The sequence below is a fragment of the Bos grunniens genome, chromosome 2 (assembly GCF_055505025.1).
Source record: "Bos grunniens cultivar Pamir isolate PY7600 chromosome 2, Bosgru_T2T1.0, whole genome shotgun sequence".
Classification (NCBI taxonomy): Eukaryota; Metazoa; Chordata; class Mammalia; order Artiodactyla; family Bovidae; genus Bos; species Bos grunniens.
The window spans coordinates 33619795-33646913 of record NC_141166.1 but is presented as its reverse complement, the minus strand read 5'-3'; the positions used below and the strand labels follow the sequence as shown (position 1 = coordinate 33646913).

The window sequence follows — 27119 nt, the reverse complement described above, 5'->3', positions numbered from 1 at the left end:
CAAGCCTGAATATTCATTGGAAGGACTTATGTGACCCTGTGGACTGTAGCCCATCAGGCTCCTCTGTCTATGGGATTCTCTAGGCAAGAATACTGGAGTGGGTTGCCATTTCCTTCTCCAGGGGATCTTCCCAACCCAGGGATCGAACCCAGGTCTCCCGCATTGCAGGCAGACACTTTAACCTCTGAGCCATGAGGGAAGTCCAAAATAAATAAAAATATGCATTTATCTTGGACTGTAAGGAGATCAAACCAGTCAATCCCAAAGAACATCAAGCCTGAATATTCATTGGAAGGACTGATGCTGAAACTGAAGCTCCAGTACTTTGAATACCTGATGTGAAGAGCTGACTCAGTGGAAAAGATCTTGATGCTGGGAAAGATTGAGGGCAGGAGGAAAAGGAGCAGCAGAGGATGAGATGGTTGGATGGTATCACTGACTCGACGGACATGAGTTTGAGCAAACTCTGGGATAGTGAAGGACAGGGAAGCCTGGCATGGTATTGCAAAATCAGATACAACTTACTGACTGAACAACATTTAATACATTTAAATACATTAATACAACTTAATAAAGGAAATAAGTCCTGAATATTCATTGGAAGGACTGATGTTGAAGCTGAAACTCCAATACTTTGGCCACCTGATGCAAAGAACTGACTCATTGGAAAAGACTCTGATGCTGGGAAAGACTGAAGGCAGGAGGAGAAGGGGACAACAGAGGATGAGATGGTTGGATGGCATCACCGACTCAATGGACATGAGTTTGAGTGAGCTCCAGGAATTGGTGATGGACAGGGAAGCCTGGAGTGCTGCAGTCCATGTGGTTGCAAAGAGTCAGACATGACTGAGCAACTGAACTGAACTGAATACATTTTAATGTTAACTTAATGTTCAATTTAATATTTAAAAAATACATTTAAGTGTATGTATGTTTGTATATATATATTATCATTTATTAAATAGTATTTTGAAAATATATTTGTGTGTTTACGTATTACATACACACACAACACACATGTCTTTAGGAGAGCCCAAGAGAATGCAAGAGGGGATATTGACACAGGGAATTTCAGAATGGAGTTTTGTCCCTCCATGAAATCAGTAGAGGAACTTGAAGTTTCTAACACAAAGTCAGTGTCAAAAAGGCCCTGAATACATTTCCGTTACTAGACGACTGGAACTGTCCTCATTATGAGTCTTACACAAGTTATGTAGACCTCAGATAAAGATAATAATCCCTTTTAACAAGTACACATGCAGATAGGTATTATGCTTAAATAACATTTTAATGCTGTCTTTTCTGAGCAGGTTTCCCATCTTCAGGATAAAGTCTAAACTTCAGCATTGAGTAAAACTCCTGCAAGCCCCCACCCTCTACTAACTTCCAACTGCAGGGTGGCTCTCCCACCAACTAAGATAAATAGCTTTGTTTCTATTTTGCGATAAGACTTTATAATTGTGCCATAGAGTTTACAGGAATATAGGCCCAAGGAAGTTAATATTCCTTGTTCAACCGTTTGCCTTCTTTCTCTTCACTGTGTCTAGCCTGAAGGTCTTAAGGCTGATGAACTGAGGGGAAATAAGGATCAATGACCCATGAAGAGTCAAGATGAGGCTTGCACATACACGCCAGGTCTGTTTGTTCCACACACAAGCCCCTTGCTAACCACCAATCCTGTAGTTCTTAGAATATATGATCAGTTATATGTCCCTGAAGAGTTGGCTCAAGAGGGTGTCTTTTTCAGGTGGCACCAGTAGTAAAGAACCCACCTTCTAATGCAGGAGACACAAGAAATGTGGTTTTGATCCCTGGATTGGGAAGAGCCTCTGGAAAAGGAAATGGCCACCCACTCAATTATTCTTGCCTGGAGAACCGATGGACAGAGGAGCCTGGTAGGCTACAGTTCACAGGACAACAAAGAGTCAGACAGGACTGAAGCAACTTAGCACATACACAACATGTAACTATTTGTAACTCTTATGTGTTTTAATGCTCTTTAGCTTTAAAAGCACATTTACAAATAACATCACATTTGAGCCTCCTTCACGTGACTACGGAAGCTAAACATCATTTCCCCTTTTATGGATTGGGTACTAAAAGCTCAGTGGCATTTGTAAGTAAACAAAGTAGTAACTTAAAACTGCAAGTTGTGGTTCCAAATCTCACACTCTTTCCCCATATCATTTACATTGTGTAAATGTAAATGTACATTGTTGAAAGCTGATCAAAGTATAGAACAACCCATCTCTAATTAAATCTCTTTCTAACTTGCCTATTATTATAGGCATTTCTCTAGATATGTGTGCTTTTAAACCAGATTAATGGATTATGTGACTGAGACACTGGGTATCTGACATATCCACAGGGATTACTGCCTGTTAGTCATTAACATAGGCTCCCCTGGTGGCTCAGATGGTTAACATGTAGAGTCACCTACCAGAGAACAGGTCTCTGTGGCAATGAATAGTGCAAAGTGAAAGTTTGACAGAGAAAGGAGGCTGGGAACTATCTTAAGCATGAGACTGTCCCTAAATAGGACATTAGAATTATAGCTCTAGAGTCAATACAGAAGTGTCAGAGAGGCCTGGAATGATTCATGGAAGCTAGGGAGAGAGGCTGGGAGTGTCCCATGGTCTGAAAAGACTAATTGTCTTTGGGAATCAAAAGCGATTATATGTCAAAGTCCCTTTACACTGGAAGTCCCTTTGGGTAAGTGTAATACAGGCTTTCATTATTTCTCTAGAGTGTGCTAAGTAGAAGTCCTATATATGCTAAAGCTGAAACTCCAGTACTTTGGCCACCTCATGCAAAGAGTTGATTCATTGGAAAAGACCCTGATGCTGGGAGGAATTGCGGGCAGGAGGAGAAGGGGACGACAGAGGATGAGATGGCTGGATGGCATCACTGACTCAATGGACATGAGTCTCAGTGAACTCCGGGAGTTGGTGATGGACAGGGAGGCCTGGCGTACTGCGATTCATGGGGTTGCAAAGAGTCGGACACGACTGAGCGACTGATCTGATCTGATCTGATCTGATACTTTACCAATCTTGGTGCTTTCTTGAGGACAAGGAGGTTGAAACCCACAGGTCAGATGGGTATACTGAGACAGAGAAGTGGCATGTTAAAGTGGTTTAGAATATGTATTCAATCTAGTGACTAGGTAAATGGGATTTCATGCTGAATGCCTTAGTTTTAACTGTGATGCATATTTTCCCCTTAAACCATTATTTCAAAATGGAAATATTTTTGGTATAACTTGGTCTTTATGATTTTCATGTTTACTATTATGGAGTTTCTCTTTTTACATTTTATTTTTCTTATAAAGAATATTTTCAATCTGTACCTAAAACATCAATATGTACCTTACATATGAATCACAGCTTATGCTTACAGACAGCATTCTTTCAGACACCATAAAATGTGATAACCCTTTATTTATTAAACGTCAATCTGAGCCACAACTATATAGTTTATTGTCTTACTACTCAAACAAAATGGTTGCAGTTGTCTTCCTGTAATTCTTTAAAATAAAAAATGGAAAATTAGAGAAGGAACTACAAATGCTAAGGTCAAAGACAGTCTTCTGCTGATCTGAAATGACTGCAAGATTAAAGCTTTTCAACTACCAAGGCCAAATTAAAATCTTTAACTCTCAAAAGAGGGAGCTTGGCCAAAAACTTTTCATAACTATTATTCCAACTGCATAAAGAGCAATGTGCCAATCCAGGAATGCATGGATAGTTACAACTCTCCATGAAGGTCAATTTGCCCTACTGGTAAAGTTTTATGTGTATACATGCCATATATAGATAGGATGGCTAGAGTAGGAGCTCAAAACTTATATGGACAAATGAACAACACAGTGTTTGGTGCCTATAGAAGAATCTAATGCTGTGATATCCACACTTGATTTACAATGAGCTCTCTGAATTTCAGATGTGCTAGACTTTCACTGCTGTGAATACTAACTGAAATGAAGTGAACCAGATCAAGATTTCAAAATCTGTTTGGCAACAGGTTATAATGAGGATTTGTATGATGCTAGCTCCAGTTTCATCACTGCGTGACTTTAGCTCATTTGATTTCACCTCCTCTTTTCTTCGGGGACAAAAAGGAGGCAACAGCATATACCTTGAGTGATATTGTTAAGATCAAATGAGATGTTGTATGTAAAAGCTCATCCATAGTCCTGGGCACAATGAATGTTAATTCCTCATACATAAATATTTTTTATAATGGGATTTACTTCAGCAAAACCTGGCCTAAGCTAATTTGCTTTTATATGGAGCAATTCTGTCTTCTTCCTTTTAATACTAAATACACAAGCATAAGTTTCTCCCTCTGTTTCTCCCTTCTATAACTATTCATTCTATAGATAGTTTAGCACTTGTTAGAGTGCCTGCTGGGCACAGTTACTAGGAAGGGTGAAATCAGAAGGGAGGAGGAAGGGCAGAAATGTCTAACGAAGCGTCATTCTGCTTCCACAAGGAAATTCAAGCACATAGGCACTTGGAGAATCAAGAAATATGTAACTGACAAACCTCAAGTGTAAGCGAAAAAAAAATATGTAATTTTAATATTAATATAAAACATAAAAGATAATAATGGTGGCAGAAGAATCAGGACACCAGGATTAAAGACAAGACAAGTGACAGTAAAACAGGGAGAGAGTGAGGAATGGGGGAGATTTAAGCTATGAAAGGAGAGCATTTGTTCAGCTAACCTACCCTTCTGGTCAGAGCCCAGTGCTGTCAGCAGTACGCCAGCGCCGGTCCACTTACAGTGCACCATTTTTAGGAGGAGGCTGGCAAAAACCATTGCGTCTGATCAAAGGATCCAAAAGTTAATGGACACATACAGCCTATATTTTAAAATACATCAGGATACAGTATGTTGTGTGTTCATTAATTTTAACCTAGCAACTATCTTTAACTTTTGAAGTTAATTCAAACCTAAAATCCAGAAGCTACTAGTTAACGTTTGAAGTTCCCAAATCAGGAATACACAGCCTTTGGGTATTTAAATCTAAATGAAAAACTTTAGGAGGACCTGAGCCAAGGTGGCATTTTGCAAGGGCAATGCTTCTCTGGCCTTAACTTCAGTCAGTCCTAGAATGTGTCAGGAAATATAAGGGACATCAGAAGTACATTTTCATCAACGTAATGAATGCTCTTCAAGTTTATGTGGCTTGGCTAGAGATAGTGCAAATGCACTTCCATATTTACATGAACAGGGTGTAAGAATCACCAGATGGTAGGCTGGCATTGCCATTCAGCCTTGTGCTCCAACACCAACCAGATGATTTGGGGGCAAATGCCCACTGCTACTAAATGAGTGCAGCATATGTCTCCAGGGCACCTTTCTGGCAAAGTCCTTGCCTATAACTACGAAGAGCTGGGACTGCATTGAGTTTCGTGTGACCTCTTTTTTGCATGTTTTTATGGATGGCAAACCATGAACTTGTTTTCATTATAAATACACCAACTGCCAGCAAGGTTGTCAGGGAGAGAACCCACAGAGCTCATTTCTCTCAAGCTATCAGACAATTATTCCTGTTGTCTACCAAGAAGATCCTAACAACTATGAAAGGCCAAATTGGCTTAGGAAATTCTAAACAGACAGGAAAGCACAAAGTAGCAAATAGTTGACTAGAAATCCAAATCTTTAGGTTCCATTTAGACCACAAATTTATTCTTTGTGCCTGCCTCTGGGCTGGGTATTAGGAGCAAATATAGATATGGAAAATAAAATTCTTAAAAGAAGTGGGCATACAGGCTTTCTGTGTGTGTGCTCACACAAGTGAACATGTATGTGTGTTGTGTGTTGAGGGGCTTAAGAAGATAGAAAAGAGAAAAACTTGTGTCTGAACAATTACAATTGGTCTAATGTTTGCTATGACAATGAGGTCGTGCACTGCATATCTATTAAAGTATGAAATTTGGACTCTTAATACCATTTGTTGGCAGGGGGTAATGTGGACAAGAAGGGGTTAGAGAAGTAGTACCTGCCAAGAGTTTTCAAGGACAACTTGAAGCTAGCAGAGAGAATGACAAGATAGGGAGAGAATAATATATGCAAAGGCATAAATGTAAGAAAGCCCTTGAGGAATGTGAAGTACAATAAAACCCCATGATAATGCAATAACTTGAATTCAGATGCAAAGCATTGGCTCACCAGGTCATTTCATTATCCCTGCAAAACAGGCTTCTGCATTTTACATGGTTGAATATTCTGGACCCCACTTATGATGATATGGCAGCATTTCTTTTAGTTCACTGAAAGTGGTTAGTGTGAAGTATGTGGCTGTGAGTGATGGGGAGAGGCTCATGGCCAGAGATGGCACTGAAGAATTAGGTCCAGGCATGATTATAACAGGACTTAGGGTGGCATGTGACAGTCTGGGTATTAACCTGAAAGTAATGTTGAGTCAGAAGGATATAAAGCATGGAAGCAGTGTGTATAGATATGCATTTAGAAAAATAATTGGCATCAGGATAAATGATAAACTGAAGGGGACAGGGAGATGTAAACCAGATAAAAAACTATCGTAGTTAGAGCAAAGGAACAGGATGACGATCTAAACTAAGGCAGTGAAAGTGGAAATGGAGACAAGAAAATTTCAAGAGACATTTGGAAGTAAAAACTAAGATCACTTGGTGACTAAAGGATGTGAGTGAAGAGGAAAAATGGTTACCATTTTACAACTTTGAGTGACATGGAGGATAGTAGATCCATTCCCCACATTATGAAATGGTTAGTCTGAATAGAGAAGGTAGGGAGTTTAGTAACAGATTTGTTGAACAATTTTAACTAAGCCACATTTCCTAATTACCTCTCTTTGGGTATTGCAACTGGGTTAGTCTAACATGGCAAGAACCATTCGATTTCAATAGCTAGAACTGAGTGGGATTAGATTCATTTATCATGAGTCGACTGGGAGATTTGGGAAATGGAGCTGTTGGAAGCTTAGTCTGGGGATATCTGTCATTACAAAAAGGTAGAATTTTAATAAATGAGAGAAGGCAAAATTTATTTCATTAAAGGAGGAGGAAACGAGAGTGAAGACGAGTGTTCTTGAAAGAAGCCTGTTAACTCCTAGTTATGGTCCTGCATTTGTCGTTGGTCATGCTGAACAACATTGGTGATGGAACACAGAGGCTCTCAAATGAGCAAATGGGGATTTGGTGCTTTGGGGGGAATTTCAGTGGTGTGCTGATGTAGTCATTCCATAAAGCATTGGTATATCCATCCATCCAATAAATATTTATTGAATATCTGCTAAGAGCCATACATACTGAAAGAGTTGGGAGAGTTTAGACAAGTTTTAAAAGAAAAGCAACAACAAATCTTGATCAGAACACTCAAAGATGCAGACCTCCATTCTTTAAGGAATCCAGAGACATGACAGGAATAATTAAAGTGAATTAACACCTACTCAGGGTTGACTGAGGCTTCCCCAGTGGCTCAGTAGGTAAAGAATCTGCCTGCCAATGCAGGAGACAAACAGGAAATGCAGGTTCTATACCTGGATCTGGAAAATCCCCTGGAGGAGGAAAATCCCCTGGAGGAGGAAATGGCAACTCACTCCAGTATTCTCACCTGAAAAAATCCCATGGGCAAAGGAGCCTGACAGACTATAGTCCACAAGGTCACAAAGAGTCAGACACAACTGAGCGACTAAGCACAAGCACTGGTTTGACAGAACTATTTTTAGCTATGGCTCACATTTTTTGTTTTTTCTCAAGGTTTACTTATGTTCAAATAAGCTCCTTATAAACCATATATATTGGAGAAGGCGATGGCAACCCACTCCAGTACTCTTGCGTGGAAAATCCCATGGACGGAGGAGCCTGGTAGGCTGCAGTCCATGGGGTCGCATAGAGTCGGACACGACTGAAGCAACCTAGCAGCAGCAAACCATATACATATATATAGCTTATTTTTTTCATGATACTCATATTCCTTCTTCTAAGAATGGGAAAAGAACATGTCAAAAGGAGAAGAGTGACTGCTATTATTCTAAAACTATTAGGAATCTTTATGTTTAAGAAAATCAAGACAAATACTAGCAAAAATATGACAGTAAAACAGACTCCCTTTTACAGATCAGTGTGCAGGCCAGAAAGCCTCCAAATATTTCTGCTCTCAGAAAACATTTTTTCTCAATTTAATTCTGTATGATTGCTGTCTAGGGCCTACTGGAAATGTACTTGGCTTCCCCACTATAAACAGTTGATGCAGCAATCTTTATTGCCTTCAGTTTTAAAGTACAGACTCAAAAAGAGAAAAGTTCCATTAATAGTGGTTGTCACTAAAGATTACAGGACAAATCTCACATTAAGAGGATTTTTATCCAGTGTGCTTTTCTTGGCACAACGTCACATATATGATCTAGTACATAAATACAGAAACCAATGAACAAGTTATATCCTTTCTCCGATCTCAGGATAATTTAGAATGGCAGAACTAAGATAAGAATCATTGATTTCTTTTTTGTCTTAAATGCTGGATCAAAGATTCTTACAGCATGGATTGTAATAAATAAGTAGGGTCATGTGGGTAGTAAATGACTGATATTTTAAAGTCATCTACTCATAATAATCTTTTCTAGAGCATTTACTGTATACTTCTATAAACTATAGGCATCCTTCTCTATAATATCTCAAACTATCTTATGACATGCTATCATATTAGATGTGCTATATTAACTCCCCCCAAAATGCTCTGAGGTAGATACTATGATTATCCACATTTTCCAGATGAAGAAATAGACTCAGAGAAGTTAAGTGATTTCTCAAGGTCAAACTGAAACTTGAATTGAGAACTCTGAACAAAGGCTCATGGGTCTGGTCATTAGGCTCTATTTGTGATTCTGAGAATTTTGATTTGCTCATCTGTAAACTAGAAATCATAGTCATGAATCTCTCAGGATTTTTACAAGAATTATTTATAAAACACAATATTACTTTAAAAAGGGATTACTGTTATAGTCATTGTCCTAGCCTCTGATTCCCAGATTGAAAGACAGGGGAGAGCTTTTTTTCCTTTGTCCCCCAAATTCAATCACCTCCACATCCTACTGACCCATTCTTCCTAATATCTTCAAAAGTTATTCATTCTTCTCCATTCCTGTTTCTCCAACTGTGCAAGTGAGAGTGCTCATCACTTCTTATAATTTTGGTAACTGGTTATTTTTCTTGCTCCAGCTTTCCTCACCCTGTTATAGTCTTCTCACACTATCTGATTAATATACACAAAGTACAATATTTCCATGTGTCACTCTTTACTGTTTATTAGCTAAAGACATCCTGATATTGTCACCCTGATATTTGGAACTCTGGGTCCATTGGTCTTATATTATGTATTCAAACTCATTTGTCAGTAGAATCTAATGGAATTGGGAGGGGACGTTATCTGTCATGTGTGAAGCCTTGCTCTTCTGTGGTGGAAAAGACAGACTTAGGCATAGAACTCATGAAAGGGAGACCAGGACCCACACCAAATAAATACACACACAGTAAATTACGATGATAAAGAAAGAATGGTATGAGGGTGAAAACTAACCTAGTATAGAGGTTCCGGGACATTTCCCTGAAACAAAAAAACGGTCGTTCATCTTACATTCCCCACCACCACAAGGAACTCAGTTCTTCTCTTCCTTCCCTTAAAAAACTTCTGATCCTTTCCAGCAAATTCAACTATCCTTTTAGTCTTCCTCAGAATGCAACTTAAGTCCTACTTAAAATATTAAGCTTTACTAACTTCTCCAGCCTCCAAAGACTGAACTTTTTAACAAATCCCCATGCATTTGTGGGTCTTCATTCCAGCTATCTGTTGATAATGCAATAGATTATGGATTTCAGGGTGAGGTATGGGGGACTAAACAACAAACAGCTCCCACAACTTGATTACAGATGCATATATCTAAAAATCCCATGTTCTTCTCCTCTAGATTCCACATAGAGTTATAATAAATGAGGGTTTGTTCAATGAATAGCTGAGTATTCAGGAGTTGTACACAGCTAGATTTCTAAAATCTAAGTAACAAAAGTAGGCACCAGAATCGTGGTTCTAATATGTAACCTTCCTAATGTTTGAGATTAAGCTAAACTCAGACGGTAAAGCGTCTGCCTACTATACAGAAGACCTGGGTTCAATTCCTGGGTCGGGAAGATCCTCTGGAGAAGGAAATGGGAACCTACTCCAGTACTCTTCTCTGGAAAATCCCATGGACGGAGGAGCGTGGTAGGCTACAGTCCATGGGGTTGCAAAGAGTTGGACACGACTGAGCGACGTCACTCACTCTTGCTCATTTGCTTTAGGTTTTATTTGAGTTTAAAATTGATAGTCTTTGTGTTAACATTGCAGAAAAACTGACAACCTATTGTTCTGGAGGTTTGGCTACATTACCTAATGTTAACACAGAATTTATAGTAACCCCAAAACTGAGCCAGCCTAGGAAATTCACTGGTCCCTATCGTTTACTCTCCAGATTATATATTTAGTGCTAAAAGCGAAAGTGAAGTCGTTCAGTCGTGTCCAACTCTTTGCGACCATCCATGGGATTTTCCAGGCAAGAAAACTGGAGCCATTTCCTTCTCCAGGGATATTTAGTGCCAAATTCCCACAGAAAACTAAAGATAATTCACCAAAATAAAGACCTTAAATTTCAGCCCTTGACATGTTGCTGAGGGGAATGTAATCCATGTAACAAAGCTCTGTGGGTTTTTTCCCTGGTTTCCAGAGCTCTGCTTAGCATGCAATCTTTTTTTTTTTTCTTTTGGTTGCTAAATCATGTCTGACTTTTTGTGACCCCAAGGACTGCAGCCCACCAGGTTCCCCTGTCCATGGGGTTTCCAGGCAAGAACACTGGAGTGGGTTGCCAGGGGATCTTCCTGGTAAGGAATCAAACTCTTGTCTCCTGCATTGGCAGGTGGATTCTTTACCAGTTAGCCACCGGGGAAGTCGAGCATGCGATCTTAAAAACAGATAATTGAAAGTAACAGGATTCAGTGGAGGTGGGTGAAGTTTTCAGTGGAGATTGAGTTCAATTTTGGTACAAAATTTTGCCACAATATATAGTGCTAGAGTTCTGTAGAGAGGTGTATGAGGACTTAGATATGCCGTGTTGTTCTGAGATTTATTTGTTTCCCTTTGTCTGTGGGTTAAATATCAAAGCATAGTACTATTCATAGGAGAGAAATTCCAGTTGAACCACACTTATTTCTCCCCTCTAATCTACTTTCACTCTTAAAAGACTGTATCCAAAATATTGGCACAATGATACAAAGTTCATTCTACACAGAATCCTGGAGTTCCATATCTCCTATAATTTTTATATCTATAATAACTTCTATCCTTTATACAAGATGTCCTTTCAACAAATATGATGAAATAATAACCTGCACAAGAAACAAGCATTTTGGCCTGTACTCCCCAGTCTTTCTTTGACTTGTAAATAAATCTGAATGGATTTCTTCATATCTCAAGTCTTCATGTATTGTTGCACCAAATTTGTTCATTCGTTCAACAAATATTTGTTGGGTAACTACTAAATGCCCTGCAATATTCCAGAGAGTGATTCTGTTAGCTTTGCCAAGAGCAAAGTGAGTATTGTAATAGAGATGAGTGATTCTGTTTGACAGATAGCAAGGTGAGCAGAAAGAGAAACTGGGTAGTAAGATCAAATTACATCTTGGCTTCAACACTTACTTAGTGAGATCTGTCACTGAAATATCTGAAAATGAATATCTTCATCTACAAAACATCAACAGTCCAAAAAATATTTAATGAAGCTTCCATGTGTGAACATCTGTGCCAGGTGCAAGGAATGCAGTATAGCTTCAAGCAGACAAGCTCTCTGCTATGATGGGGCTGGATATTTCAAGAATGTCTAGTGCATGTTATTATTGTACCACTGGCTCTTGCTATTCCATGTGATGGTTTTTAAATGTGTTCACAGAATATTTGACACTCTTTCCTTCAAAAGGCAGAACCTAATTCCTTTGCCCCTGAATATGTGTCAGACTTAGTGACTTGTTTCTAATGAATAGAACATGGTAGATAATATGCTCTGAGGCTTCCCAGGATAGGTGACAAAAAGGACAGCTTTCACCTGACTGTCTCTTGCATTGCTTGGTCTGGCGGAGTGGCTGCCATGTCAAGAGGACACTGAAACAACTTACAGACAGAAGCTGAGGCTCCTCATCAACAGTTGGTACCAACCCGTGAGTCAGGTAAGCAATCTACCTGGAAAACAGACATTCCAGCCCTAGTCAAGGTGTCATGTGAAGGCAACCCTAGCCAAATTTTAACTGCAGTCTCATGACAGACTCAAAGCTAAAACTGCACAGTTAAGTAGTAACCAAATTTCTGACCCATAGGAACTGGAAGATAATAAATGTTAGCTGTTGGATTTCCCTGGTGGTTCCGTGGTAAAGAATCCACCTTGCAGTGTACGAGAAATGAGTCTGAATCCCTGGTCTGGGAAGATTTCCCATGCTGTGAGGCAACTAAGCCTGTGCATCAAACTACTGAGCCACGATCTGGAGTCTGACTACTGAAGTCCCCATGCCCTAGAGCCCACGCTCTGCAACAAGAGAAGCCACTACAATGAGAAGCCCTTAGCCCTGGCACCACAACGAGGGAGTAGCCCCTGCTTGCTGCAACTAGAGAAAGCCTGTGCACAGCAACAAAGACTCAACACAGCCAATAAATAAATTAAAAAAATATTTACTGCTGTTGCCACTAAGTTTGGGGAGGTAATTTGTTATAGAAAACTAATACAGCCTGTGATAGAAACACCTGGATGAAGATAAACAATTATAGCAGAAAATCTTTCAAACTTCCCTTAGGTGAACCTTCTGTATTGGAAAAAGAAAAATTAAATACCTCCTCACAATTTCCTGATAGCTCAGTTGGTAAAGAATCCGCCTGCAATGCAAGAGACCCCTGTTCGATTTCTGGGTTGGGAAGATCTGCTGGAGAGGGATAGGCTACCCACTCCAGTATTCTTGAGGTTCCCTTATGGCTCAGCTGGTAAAGAATTCCCCTGCAATGCAGGAGACCTGGGTTCTATCCCTGGGTTGGGAAGATCCCCTGGGGAAGGCAAAGGCTACCCACTCCAGGATTCTGGCCTGTAGAATTCATTCCACAGACTGTATAGTTCATGGGATCATAAAGAGTCGGACATGACTGAGTGATTTTCACTTTCACAAGGCTTCTATTACTACAGAAGAAGATCCAAACTCCCAAGTCTAGTATTAAAAACCATACATGATTGTTGGATAATCAACAAGGACTATTGCATAGCACATGGAACTCTGCTCAATGTTATGTGGCAGGCTGGATGGGAGAGGAGTTTGGAGAAGAATGGATACATGTATATGTATGGCTGGGCTTCCCAGGTGGCACAGTGATAAAGAATCTGCCTGTCAATGCAAGAGATGCAGGAGAAGCAGTTTCCATCCCTGGGTTGGAAAGGTCCCCTGGAGTAGGAAATGGCAACCCACTCCAGTATTGTTGCCTGGATAATCCCATGGACAGAGGAGCCTGGCAGGCTACAGTCCATGGGGTCTCAAAGAGTTGAATGGGAATAAATGACTGAGCATGCATATGTATGGCTGAGTGCCTTTACTGTTCCTCTGAAACTATCATAGCATTATTAATTGGCTATACTCAATACAAAATAAAAAGTTATTTAAAAAGAAAAGAGTTGGGTGTGACCCAGGAAAATTTGAATGTTAAAAGAAAAAAGACAAACCACAAACCTTACATGATTGAATGACTCCCAACGTGATCTCCTCCTCTCTTTAGCACTCTGCTTTGGCCAAATCAGTCAGTCTCACAGAAAATCAATCCTGTATACTCATTGGAAGGACTGATGCTGAAACTTCAATACTTTGGCCACCTGATGTGAACAGCTGGTTCATTAGAAAAGATCCTGATGCTGGGAAAGATTGAGGGCAGAAGAAGAGGACGACATAGGATGAGATGGTTGGATGGCATCACCAACTCAACATGAACTTGGGTAAACTTTGGGAGATGGTGAGGGACAGGGAAGCCTCGCTTGCTACACTCCATAGAGTTGTAAAGAATCGGACACAATTGGCGACTGAACAACAATGACCTGTTTGTTACAGATGTAGGCATGCCATGTAGAATATGAATCTCCAGAAGCATTTTTGTATCATCTCCACAGAAGGCAGAAATTCCAAAACAATGAAACCATTTTTTGGACAGTTTTCTCGTTCTCCTAATATCTAGGAAACTAGCAGCACAGTGTTGCAGTGTTACAGCGTGAAGCACGTGTTTAAGTGAAGCTGGATTCCCCAGGGTATGCAACTTAACCATGAAATCATCTTGGAGAAACACCTGTGCAGAAAACTTCAGGAAATTATGAGTACTTCCTTCCTTAGTCACCAATTGGACAGTACTCTCTGAGATGAGGCCTTCTCCTCAACTGTCCTGAAAATGTTGTCTTCAACATGAGATGTGAAAAATGGTAAACCTGTGGACATCTTTAGGATTGCAGCAAGAGATTCAATGCTAAAATGAGGCAGAAAATGCTGGGAATGGCTGCAAGATAACTGAAGGTGAAAGCAGATTCTTCTTTAAGATTACACAAAGAATTAAATTCATTTTTTGATTCACTTTAGTAGTAGGGAGCTAGTAGAAAATGAAACTGACTTAAAATAAGAAAAGATAATTAAAAAGAAAGGAAAAGATAGCTCTCAAACATTGGGTTGCATAAGAATCATCTAAGGAGTTCTTTAAACTATCAGGTCCCCAACACCACCCCCAGTCACCACACTCAGCACCTCAGCACCTCATCACCTCATCATCTCTACCACCTTTTCCATCACCATCACCAGGTGACAATTCAGAAAGCCTGGAGTCAACCCACTGAAATCTACATCTTTCATCAAATGTATTTAGATGATTTTGATTAAGGTAGAGTGTTTGCAAATCATGAAGGTAGAGAAAAGATAAGAAAAAAAAATACTGCCAGTATTGTGATTCCTATATCATTTTCTCTTTAGCTATTATTCCACTCCCCTAAATTGTGTTAGTCTCATCTGGACAGTATGAAATTAGAGGATCATAGCTAGTTGTGCATGGAAAATCTCCATATTATAAAGAGTGGTGATGGTGGTTCAGTTGCTCAGTCATGTCCAACTCTTTTCGACCCCATGGACTGTCTAAAAAAATCTGGATTTAAAAATCTGGGAAGAAAGTGAGGAATTGAAGGAGGGGGTGTTTAAAATTTTACCATTTCCAGGGCAATCAAGAGATCATGAAAATGAAAAGTGAAGTGCAAGTTTTAAAACCAGAACTCTGTGCTCAAACCACTTACCAGTTTCTACTAAACCATCTTTCATTCTGCTGCAGGAGCTTTTTCTAAAATGTTATCTGATCCCAATGTTCAGATTTTAGTTGTGTGTACATTTTTGTGTTACATGCATAGAAAAAAGCATAAGAAAAAGTACACTGAAATGTTAACACTGGTTATCTTTAGAAGGAAAGCTTATGTGGGACTTCTTTCTGAGACATTAAAACTTATGTTACTAAACTTTTAAATAGTAAGTGCGTATTTCTATGGCCAGAAAAAAAAAATTTAAACAAAAGTAATCTAATAAAAAGTTCATCCGCTTCAAAATAAAGTCCAACATTTTTAATATTGACCAAAAAGCCTCATCTCCCAATGCTCGCAATAAACATTTTCTTTTTTTCAGACAAAGCAAACTCCAAATTCCTGGTACATCTAACTCTTTCGTGTACTGTGCCCTCACTCATGTTGACCACTCTCTGTTAGGAATGCAAAGACACTGCCTAGTTGACAAACTCATACTCATTACTCAGAAGCCATGCTAAGACATCGGATCTTCTTGTGAAGCCTTTCCTGATACCCCAGGCAGTGCTATATGAGCCACATTGGAGCCTAAGGCAAAAGAAAAAGCAGTAATATTGATCTTGATTGTATTTAAAATTTTGGTATTCTGTATGCAGAATTTTTAAATTAATTGATATTTTAGAATATAAAATATGACTGAACTTGATTAATGAGTTTTTGTTAATCTTTCAAATTTTGCCTTGGATATGCCTCCTTGTAGCCCCAGCCTTGATTCCAGGTAAAATTTTCTGGACTCCATCTTCTCTGCTGCTTCTGATCTTGGACCTACCTCCACCGTGGAATTTATTGCATTTATATTTATTGATTATAGTTCCTGATGTATAGTCTTGTGCAGTCTCACTTTTTGCTCTGAGTCCTCATGATGTTTTGGGTCAGCACAGACATAAGAGATATATTTTAAATATGTGACAATAAGAAGAATAAATGTGAAACTTTAATTAGCTCTTAAATTTTCTGAGCTGGTTTCTTTATCAGTCAAATAATGAGAGATCAGATTATCTCAATGATACACAATTATTGATATTATACTCTTTCTATATATTAAAAATATAAACAATATTTTATATCATAAATAATATAAAAATAATATCCAACACTAATGTAGCTCTTATTATGTCCCAGGAACTTTTCTAAGTATTTAACAAGTATTAATTCATTTAATTCTCACAACAACTCTGTGAAGTAAGTGCTGTCATTAACTTCAATATACAGATATGGAAAATGAGGCTTCAAGTATCCAAGAGATTTACCCAAAGCTTGTGTTTGAATCCAGGCAGTTTGGATCTCTAGTCTATGCTCTAAGCCCCTACACTGCCTCTCACAATAGTAATGATTTTATATATAAGCATAAATATGTAAATATATAATTGAAATAAAGATTTTTTTTTCTAAATGTGAAAATACTATCAGTTACTCTAATTCTAACCCACAGTGAAATTCTAACTGACCTGAGACAAGACAATATTGTATGCTGTGACATTTCTTCCATAAGAGATACTTTCACTCTAAAAATACACTGGTTCATTTATCTAAGCAAAGGACATGATATGACCTAATCAAAGAGAATGAGAAAATTTTGAATAGTGAGAGTAGTATAGAAATGAATAAGGTTTGGTAAGCCAGGTTTCCTGGGTGATGTTTAAAGGAAGGTTTAATAAAGCAGTCACTCAGGAACACACACAGTCAGCCAACCATGAAGCCAGACCCTCACCTGTGAGCCTGTGTGTGGGCTTGATACCCTCTGACAAGTGCAAACAATTGGCTGAAATCACTTCGTTAAATCAGGCTCTGAGCTTCAAGGGTATAATGGAAATAAACATCAGCTGATAGTAGTCACCTCGGCAAATGCCATTACTATTCTTGTAAGAAATCTTGTAATAAAATCTCTTTGATTTTATAAGAAATCATTTATTTATTTGTATTTATCATACAGGCTTGGATATTAGAGGTCCCTATGTGATCATAATAGGAATTCCTCTGGTCTCGAAGAAAAGGGAAGAAGAGGGGAAAGGACTGAAAAAGAAGACACGTGGCTCCCAGAGCCACTTTTCAGTGAGGCAGTAACTCTGGGAAGCTTGTCAGGTGAATCATCAAAAGTAGGGATGATATGAAATGACCAGAAAAAAAAAAATCTCCTCCTCCTCACCTCCTCCACTGTACAATCAACAGCTATCCTTTACTCTTTATCTTTCTACTTGTTAAATTAAGTGTTATTGTACTTGAAGGTATTTCCGGTTCTCTGGTGCAACTCTGGGTACCAAGCCTTAGAGGGGATTAGTTGAGAAATCCTTTTGTCATGTTACGTAGCATTAGGGTGTGCGTCGGCACTGTGTGAGAGACTGGTAGAATTCCAAGTCAGAGAGATGGGCCACTGCCAGCAGGAGCTGTGGCCGGCCCTGTGTACAGAGTTGTGGGGCCGTGTTCACGTCCCCCTTCCTTCTGCTCCACATGATCTGCCCAAATACCAAAAGAAGCACAGTCACAGACTAATCCTAGACTTAGTGTCTATGAATTTCCAGAATTTATCTCCGTGTTACCATCTAAAGGGTCAGTAACATTTCCCAAAAAAAGTTAACTACTGATTTACAGACGGAAGAAGTAAACGACAGGACTCTGGCTTTGAAATTCAAAAACTCTTCCAACATTTTATGGAACTTAACCAAGAAGTAGACTGTAAATCTCTCCCACACAAAAATCTCTTGTATGCATTCACAAGGACTTATTAATTTGTGAGGGAAATTCCCAGGTGAATCTACCTGGGGAGGAGTGACAGAGCTTTATATCTATTTTCTTCTCCTAATATAACCATATAGACATTTTTGATAGCAAGGTCATATTTATTTGGAGAGAAGTAAAAATCAAACCTTAAACAAGTTAACTTCTTGTCCTTAACCCACCTGATTTACACTGATAATTTTTTTTATTATTATCCATCTCTGGGTGAGTTTTGTAATCCACGCATCCATATCAATTTTTCAAACTATCAAATTCTGACCAATATATTCCACTCCTATTTTGTTCCCTATGTTGAGAATTATGCTGTATCTGAGAAGAATTTGAAGTTATGATATGATTTCTGCTATACATGTGCTATCTGTCCAATGAGTCAAGATTAAGCATAAGTCATTCAAAAACCACTACTAGCTAATACATTCACAAGAAAGACATAAAGGAGAAATAGCTGTAGTTTGAATGGTCAGGAAGGTACAAGAGTAGGCCATAGATGGGAGCTTGTCATTTAATAGATGATGAGGAGGAGCTATAAACATGGGACATGCGGAAGAATTTCAGACATGGTTTCTTTAGGCACACGCAACATACTGCCCAACAGAAAAAACAGAAAGCTGGATGAATCCTGATTATGAAGGTCTTGAAAGTGAGACAAAGAAGAGTTGAAACTTGATTGACCTGAAGAATATTTTAGGGATATATCTGATGACAAAATGTGGGAAGTGTTAAAGGCAGTGCTTCCAGAGATGCACCCCCTGAAAAAAAAAACAAAACAAAACAAAAAAAACCTTTTGAAGAAATCCAGGCATGAAGCAATGAGATCTTGAACCAAAGGGTGGCAGGAAGGATGGAAGGGAAGGGATAACTCCAGGATGCATTTCACAAGATAGGTTCTGAACTGAAGGATAGTGGTTTGGGGAGGTGAAGTAAAGGGAGGAGTCAAGATGACTCAGATGGTTCTAACCTGAGAGACAGCCTCATGTGGCTGGCACACCTGAGGATGGAGAAATTGGATGGGGCAAGCCTCAGCAGAAGATGAATGATGACGAATTCTGAGCTTCCCAGAACAAAGCCTACATTAATTTCAGCCAAACAACATAGAAAAGCGTATTGTTTACTGTAGGTCCCTCAACTATTACTATTAAATCATGAGTGTTATGGGGAGCATGATACACCCTGGAATTCTGTCCTCATGCACTTGTCTTTATTTCCATAAAAACACACCACACAAAAAGTCAGCAGCAAGAACAGGGCCGGATAAAAACCTCACTTCTTTGGCCTTCACAGCCTTCATCAGTGAGAGCCCTCATAAGTTCTTTCCTCTTAATAATTCAGATCCCAAAAGTATAACAACACCCATGTATCCCACAAACTGCCAATTAATCAATAATTCCAGTCTTTCTTCTTACATTTTTTCCCTAGAGCGGCTGACAAATTGAGTTCACTTTTACAACCATGTTCTATCTCTGATAGTACTAACAGGTGGTATGAAGAAGAAAATGGAGAGGTTGTAAACTCGAATGAGTCAAACTTTAGGATTGCCGTTGTTGGCCTTCGTAACCTGGAAAAACCCACTGTGTGGGATGGGAGAAGGGAGGGAACTGTGGTTAAAATGAAGGCTCAGGCACATAGTAACTATGTGAACATTAGTAAATTACTTAACATTTCTCTGCCTTGGTTATCTTTAAAATAGGAATAGTCATATTCAAGGAGATGATGTAAGTATTAATTCAGGAAATCCATGCAAAGAACTTAGCAAGGTACCTGCTGATATTGTCAATAAAAGTTTACTCTAATTACTATTTTTATCACATTCATGAAGGCAAAAGTCATGCTTTGGAAGCCCAAAGACATGGTAGGAATGATGACGTTGCATTTACCCAAAGCTACTGAGTCACATCGGGATGGGTGGAATCAATATCACCCTCTGATAACACAAGTTTGGATATCATTCCAGTTGGCACTTTCCCTTGCCTTCCAACAGTCCCTGTTTCCAGATGTGGAATGGGTTGGCTTCTTCTCTTCTGAGGGGGCAGGGATATTCGAAAGTGACAGTCTTGAGACACTGGGCGTTTCATTCATCTCATGATCATATTTGTAGAATTTCCATTATGCTTTTAGTGATATTTCCACTAGAAAAATAATGCTTCTCATTAACTTTATAAAAATGTGACGTCTTGTTGGCAAGACTACATTTTTTTTTTTTTTTGGAGACTACTTATCTCACTATGGCAGGGTCTTACTACTCTTGAAAAGCAGTCAGCTCCTCACTGATGAGGAACTGTTTGCCTGCCCTTTCTTGAGAATGTACATATTAAAGGGAGACAGAAGTAACTCACTGCACATTATAGCTTGACTTCGCCTAAATGTGATTTGGGAGTTTGATTTGGTTTTGTTTGCTTTTGCTCCCTAAGCATAACACTTTGGCTTTAATGTTTGCCTCTTGACAAGCCACTGCCTGTAGCGATTACAAGAGGTTAGAGCTATTTCAAACTTGGCGCCTTAGCCCATTTCTTCTCCATGTGAACAGGAAGCATCTGGGATTCCTGCCAGCCTGTGGAAAGTTTTCTTTACTTGGAACTTATTATTTGCAGGAGCAAGTTACCTAAGCTGTTGGTGGCAACACAAAAGGGAGTAAGTGAAGGGAGATGATGCTGAAAGTATGCATTTTCCCCTGTCTGGCGATCACCACAGCAGGGACTGCAGCAGCTCCCTTATTCACCAGAAACCCAGTCTTCTCCAGAGCCCTCAGTCAGAAAGACTATGGAGGGAGTCCTTTGAGTTGATGATATTTACTCTGACTGATTTATCAGTGCTACATACCTGCCTGGCTAATCTGGGAGCAGAAGGCGCCCACGGGATGACAACTCCCATTTTCACCATAGCTGGGTTTCAACTGGGGTGTAGTCTGGAGTTTCATCCTCATTTCTCTATTGCCCAACTAGTACTGAAGAAGTCACTGTAGCCCAAAGAGGATTTTTAATTTGTTAAGCAGGAGTTGATTTCTGTGACACTAGAACTTCAATGCTTCCTGCAGAATTTGTCAAACAGAGGCAGCATTTCACATTAAAAACTATACATAATTCAGAATCTTCCTCTTGTCCATATTTTTACATTTCATGATAGAGATGGAGAAGGAATTTATATCCCTAATTTCTAATTTTTAGTCTACTTTTGTAAAACCTAACTAACTGAAACATGAAAAATTAGTACTGACTACTAGATGTAAGAAATGTCAGTCCACAGGCTTAAAACCATATCCTGGAACCAGACTGTCTGGGTTCAAATTCTGACACCACCACTTATTAACTGCAATCTTGGATGAGTTACTTCATCACTCTGTGCCTTGGTTTTCTTGACTGTGAAATGAATGACACAGCCATTACATAGTAGAAGATCAGGAAGTATTTATCATGATTATTACTAGCTCATTTTAATCTTTTGGTATAGTAGATGTAAGAAACAAAGAAAAACAACAATGTTTAAAAAACAGAATTAAAAAACCTAAATCCAAACTGTCATTTTGAAGTTATTCCCTCTCTATCACAAGGGAGGGGGAAAGAGTAACTGCATCTATACCAGTTTTAGATTCTCTACATTACTCTACAGAATAGTAAGTACCTCCAATGGTAAAATTACATTTTATACTCTATTGATTATAGGGTGAGCTGAAATCTTGGACATACTTTACATTTGAATCTATGCATAAGAGGATAAAATACCACACAAATCTCATGGAAAATGATTTAGTAAAAGTAGTTTTTAATGCCTTTCTCTCTTACTGCACATGATGGAATTTTGGCAAATTAAAATATCCTTGGGTCCCAGTGTTCTCATCTGTAAATTGAGAGGGTCCCATTCAGTTCTAATAACAAACCAATAGACTATTTTCTAGACTTCTTGGAGGTCTGAGAGACCAATAAAAATACTTTTAATGTTTCAATTTTTCTACAATTTTGTTCCCTCCTCCCCACAATCACCTCAAAACCAATTATCGTTACAGTATGATAACAGATTCATAGTTAAAAATGGTTATTCATTTCCTTTTAGACTGTGTGTTTTGCAGAGCCTTTTATTTGGTCTATGAAGCACTTGTCATATAGTTTTTTTGTTCAAGCTTTTCTTCATAATTTAATGGGATAATAAGAGCTCTCCATGATTTTCCCCCATGAATCTCTAAATCCTATTGGTTTAGTCACTAAGTCGTGTCTGACTCTTATGACCCCATGGTCTGTAGGCTCCTCTGTCCATGGAATTTTCTAGGCAAGAGTACTGGAGTGAGTTGTCATTTCCTTTTCCACTAAATCCTACTGCGCTGTGCTTGGTCGCTAAGTCATGTCTGACTCTTTGCAACCCCATGGACTGTAGCCTGCCGGGCTCCTCTGTCAGTGGGGATTCTCCAGGCTGCCATGCCCTTTTCCAGGGGATCTTCCTAATCCAGGGATCAAACCCAGATTTCCCACATTGCAGGCGGATTCTTTACCATTTGCGCCACGAGGGAAGCCCTTCCAACACTATGCAATGGAATTAATCTGTTATAAAGAACTAATATGTGCAAGTATGAAGAAAATAAAATTATAATGTTTTTATAAGCAACCTAATCAAATCTCATCAATAACTCTACAAAACAATTTGTGCAAAAGTCCTTTAGAAATGATTAAGTGCAATTCAAATGTAAGGAATTATTTATTCTAGCACCAAGAGTTTAAATGCTTCACACTAACTGAATCAATATTTTCTTTTGAATTATCATATTGTGTATGATTCAAATAGATTCCACCATGGCTCTCATCTTACTTCTTAAGACCAGGTGATTGAAAAGCACTGTACTTATTTTTAAAAGCCACTAGCTCATTATTCTCTTTACAAATACTTCAGCACAGTATTCTTTTATTTGGTGAGTTACCATAATTTATCTGAAATGCGATTTGATTTCTCATAAATCTTATTTACAAGCTTTTTAGGAGATGGCTGCGTTGTGAAACATGAGACATCTGACTTGACTTTACTCTTCTCCAAGAAACTGACTCCAAAGTTTAAAAACAAAAGTAAGAACAACCTTGGTCAAATCTGAGCTCATCCTGCTCAATTCTGAAGACTTTTCTGAATCTTTTCCACATTTCATCCAAGATCCAAAAGAAATCATGAACTGAGTTGGGCCCTGTGCCAGTTTTATAACTTGGTAATTATTAAATGTAACTAACCAATATTAATTGGAAAACAATTTTCTTTTAAACTAAATGTTTTGATACAAATGCACCGTTCAAATATTAGCCCAGAAGAGAGATGAGATTTTTATAATGCTCTGGATTTCATCATTCAGTTGGTTAAATTCCAGTCTATGACTTCTCCCATGATACAAAAGTAAAGGATGATCTAGCTTGAGATGGCTGCCTGTTTGTGTTGCACACAACATGGTGATATTTATGAGTTATCTGTGACAAATGATAAGTGATTTAAAATTTTATAAAGATTAAAATATATTCTGGCTTCTACATATTATAGTTTTCCAGATAAACAGTATAGGCTCAACTTCTTACTCTTTTAATTCAAAAGACTGAATAAAAGACATATTAAGTATTTATACAAATATTGATATTTCCAATTGGAAAAATTACTCAAAAAATGAATTTTAGAATAAAGCACTAAAGTGGTAGCAAAATAAATTTTAACCAGAATCCAAAAGTTAGAGAAATAAACAAATGTCATTTACTTACAAGTTGGCTTTGGTTTTGGAGGAAATTTGGTCCGGGTAATAGCCAAAATTATGAAAATCATAACTGGCCATAAAATCAAGACAAGTGTCCAAAGCTGCAAAGTAACGATAGAAAAAATGTTAATTATATTGCTAAACCAAAACATCTGACAAGAAGAACATTATTCTACAAAATTCCAATACAAGCTAGATATTTGCCTATAAATGTTATTAATAAGAAAGGAATGAGATTTTTAAAAATGTAAGAGACCTTGAAATAAATGCAATAAGGAATTTTCCAGGTTTAAAACCTTTAAATGATCTTCTGAAGCCTGCTTTCCAGTGACCTTTCTTAACTACCCCAAGAATGATGATCTTAAAAGTCAAGTATGATCAGGAAATTCCTAACTTGAAAATCTTAGAGCTTCCTGGGTGTTTGTTGAATAAGGCTTAACATGATAAACAGGGCATACAAAACCCAACCTAATTTCAACCAAGACATATCTTACCACTTCCAGTATTAGCATGCTAAGCCCAGGTATAAAGATTAGTTTGTGACATTGGATAATAACTCAATAAACATTATTGAACAAGTGAATGAATGAATGATTGCTGAGCCACCAGGGAAGCCCTCAATGAATGTTAGAGAAATTTCTGTTAGAGAATTTCACTGTAAGACACTTAAGGAGCAGCTTTCCTCCCCATGTAAACATGATTCAGTTCATAAGACACCGTCAACTTAATATTTTACATATCTATAAAGTTCGTTCCAGAGCAGTGAAAAACATGTATTCACAAGATAGCTCAGTTGGTAAAGAATCTGCCTGTAATGCAGGAGACCTGAGTTCGATCCTTAGGTTGGGAAGATGCCCTGGAGAAGGGATAGGCTACCCACTCCAGTATTCTTGGGCTTCCCTTGTGGCTCAGCTGGTAAAGAATCTGTCCGCAATGTGGGAGACCTGGATTCGATCCCTAGGTTTGGAAGATCCCCTGGAGAACGGAAAGTCTACCCACTCCAGTATTCTGGCCTGGAGAATTCCATGGAATATATAGTCCACAGGATCACAGAGAGTCAGACACGACTGAGCGACTTCCACTTTTCTTTTCACAAGAACATTAACTGTGATATGCAAGCAATTTGAGTGCTTGAACCAAACCACACAGAACATTTTTCTGTAAGTCAAACTTGAACTATGTTTCTGATTATGCAGTCAAACGCATTTTCATTCCTCCCTCATTTTTCAGAGATGATGTGCTTCTGCCAAATCTCAATCTACTGCCTGGGGCTCTTCAGGTCTCCGAAACAATCTAGACCCATTCAACTACCAATCCGTAAGTAATGTTTAACCTAAATTTTCCATGAACATCTCCATGTGTCTCCATTAGCACTGACCTCCTTGCTGGCAGATATGTCACCACATTCTTTGGCTTTGGATTTAAGGGCAGTTTTAAAAAATGGAGCAAGTTGACTATCGATCCTAAGGTACTAAGTTTAACCACAACATAAAAGCTTGCAGACAGGCTCGCAGCTACAGCAGTGTTTCTCAAGCATTAATATGCATGCAAAATCACCTAAGGATCTTGTAAACACATAGATTCAGATTCAGTAGATCTAAGGCTGGCTAGAGGTACTGTATTTCTTTCTAACAAGCTCCAGGTAAGTGCTGCTGTTGCTGCGGTCCATGGACCACTCTTGGAATAGAGTGATTCTAAATGCATATTACCCCACTGAACTAGCAGAACTGTTTAGTGTTGGAATATTTTTGTTGGAAAGTTCCTTTGAGCTCACCTATTGAACAGAATTCTGGGCATTTGTAAACTTGGATAGAAAAAAAATTATATTTTTAATTTCTCCAGCTTATGACTGAAATAATATTTCCAATAATGGAAATTAATGTAGTATTTCCAATAATGACAAATGTAGACTAGGAACTACAACATTATTATAAGCACCTGTGACCTTGTCACCTATAGAAACCACAGATATTTTCAAATCATATTAGTGCTGTTACAGATACTTCAAAGTACTGTTTGTATTCATCATAGAATTACAATTAGAATTGTCATGGATTCACCTTTATTTATTTAATGCTATATAAATATATATTACCATATCATGAACTTGCATTTTGATACTTAAAAACTGAATATCTATATAATTGGTTTTATCTGTAATGCTATTTTTTTCTTGATTTAAAAACATTATTCTTAGAAGGACCATAGGCTTCGTCATGTTGGCCAAGACATCCACAGCACAGAAGTGGTTAAGAAGCCTTGGTCTGATCCAACTCCCTTTTTTATTCTTTGGCCGCAGAAGGTTAGCATAATTAATCCAAAGTTAGATATCCAGTTGGGAAGCAGAGCAGGGGACAAGGATCTGGACACCTGATACTTAAACTAGCATTAAAAAAAAATGATACCACTCCAAGGAACAAATAAGAAAGTACTACAGGAAGTGTATAGGAATAATATGTGCTATGAAAATATAAGATGTGTTACTATTCTAGCCTAGTCTCTGATATGTTCAAAAATTAGTCTAGATCTAGAAGATCCTAGATACAAGGTACCATTTTTATTCCATGTGACTCATCTGAAAAGTCGACTATAAGGAATTAAGGTTAAAAATATTTGATGTTTGTGGATTTACTGGTTTTATATTTAAATTCATAGTTATTCTTTTAAAAATATATTCATCTGAGTAGGTTTAGTGCCCCAAAGCTACTTTTAGGAACATCCATTCATTTTCCATAGCAACCTCATGAGAATTCAGTGAGCAACTGAAATCAAATACACCAACACAAATGCACATTCACATTCAAATAAGGGACATTTGTCATGGGTTATCTTTAAGTTATCGTTTGGTTGATCTAATTTGATGGTTTCATGAGTACGTTTCAGTAAATCCTGAGATTAATTTTAGACATGATTTAAATCCAAACAAAAAATGCAATCTGTATTGGAGTAGTTTAAGGTAATTTAGACCCTGTTACAGGTAAAATCCATAGCAAGCCCATAAACAATGTATTATCACAAGATTTCCCTCAGGATTTTATGTCAGAGAGGTCTGGAGAACATTTCTGCATACAGCACCATAGAAGGATAATAAATCCAAAGCCCTCCGCATTGTGATCTTGGAAATGTTAAGGTTGACAAGTTAATCACAAAAGCAAGAAATAAGCAAATTTAAAATTTTCATAGCAGCAGGATTGCTTGCAACACCATTCTAAATATTATCATAAACAACCTAGAAGCAATGCAATGCCATGGATCTAAATA

The 27119-nt window shown here is 38.3% G+C and overlaps 1 protein-coding gene across 1 annotated transcript in view; it reads right to left on the bottom strand.

The window, feature by feature from the left end:
* The window catches only part of ABCA12 (ATP binding cassette subfamily A member 12), a 201550-nt gene that overhangs the window by 164873 nt on the left and 9558 nt on the right, over positions 1 to 27119 (bottom strand). Inside the window, exon 2 of the mRNA XM_086366424.1 lies at positions 23866 to 23959. Within this exon, the coding sequence (XP_086222550.1) occupies positions 23866 to 23959 (94 nt within the window). The remainder of the gene's footprint in view (positions 1 to 23865; positions 23960 to 27119) is intronic.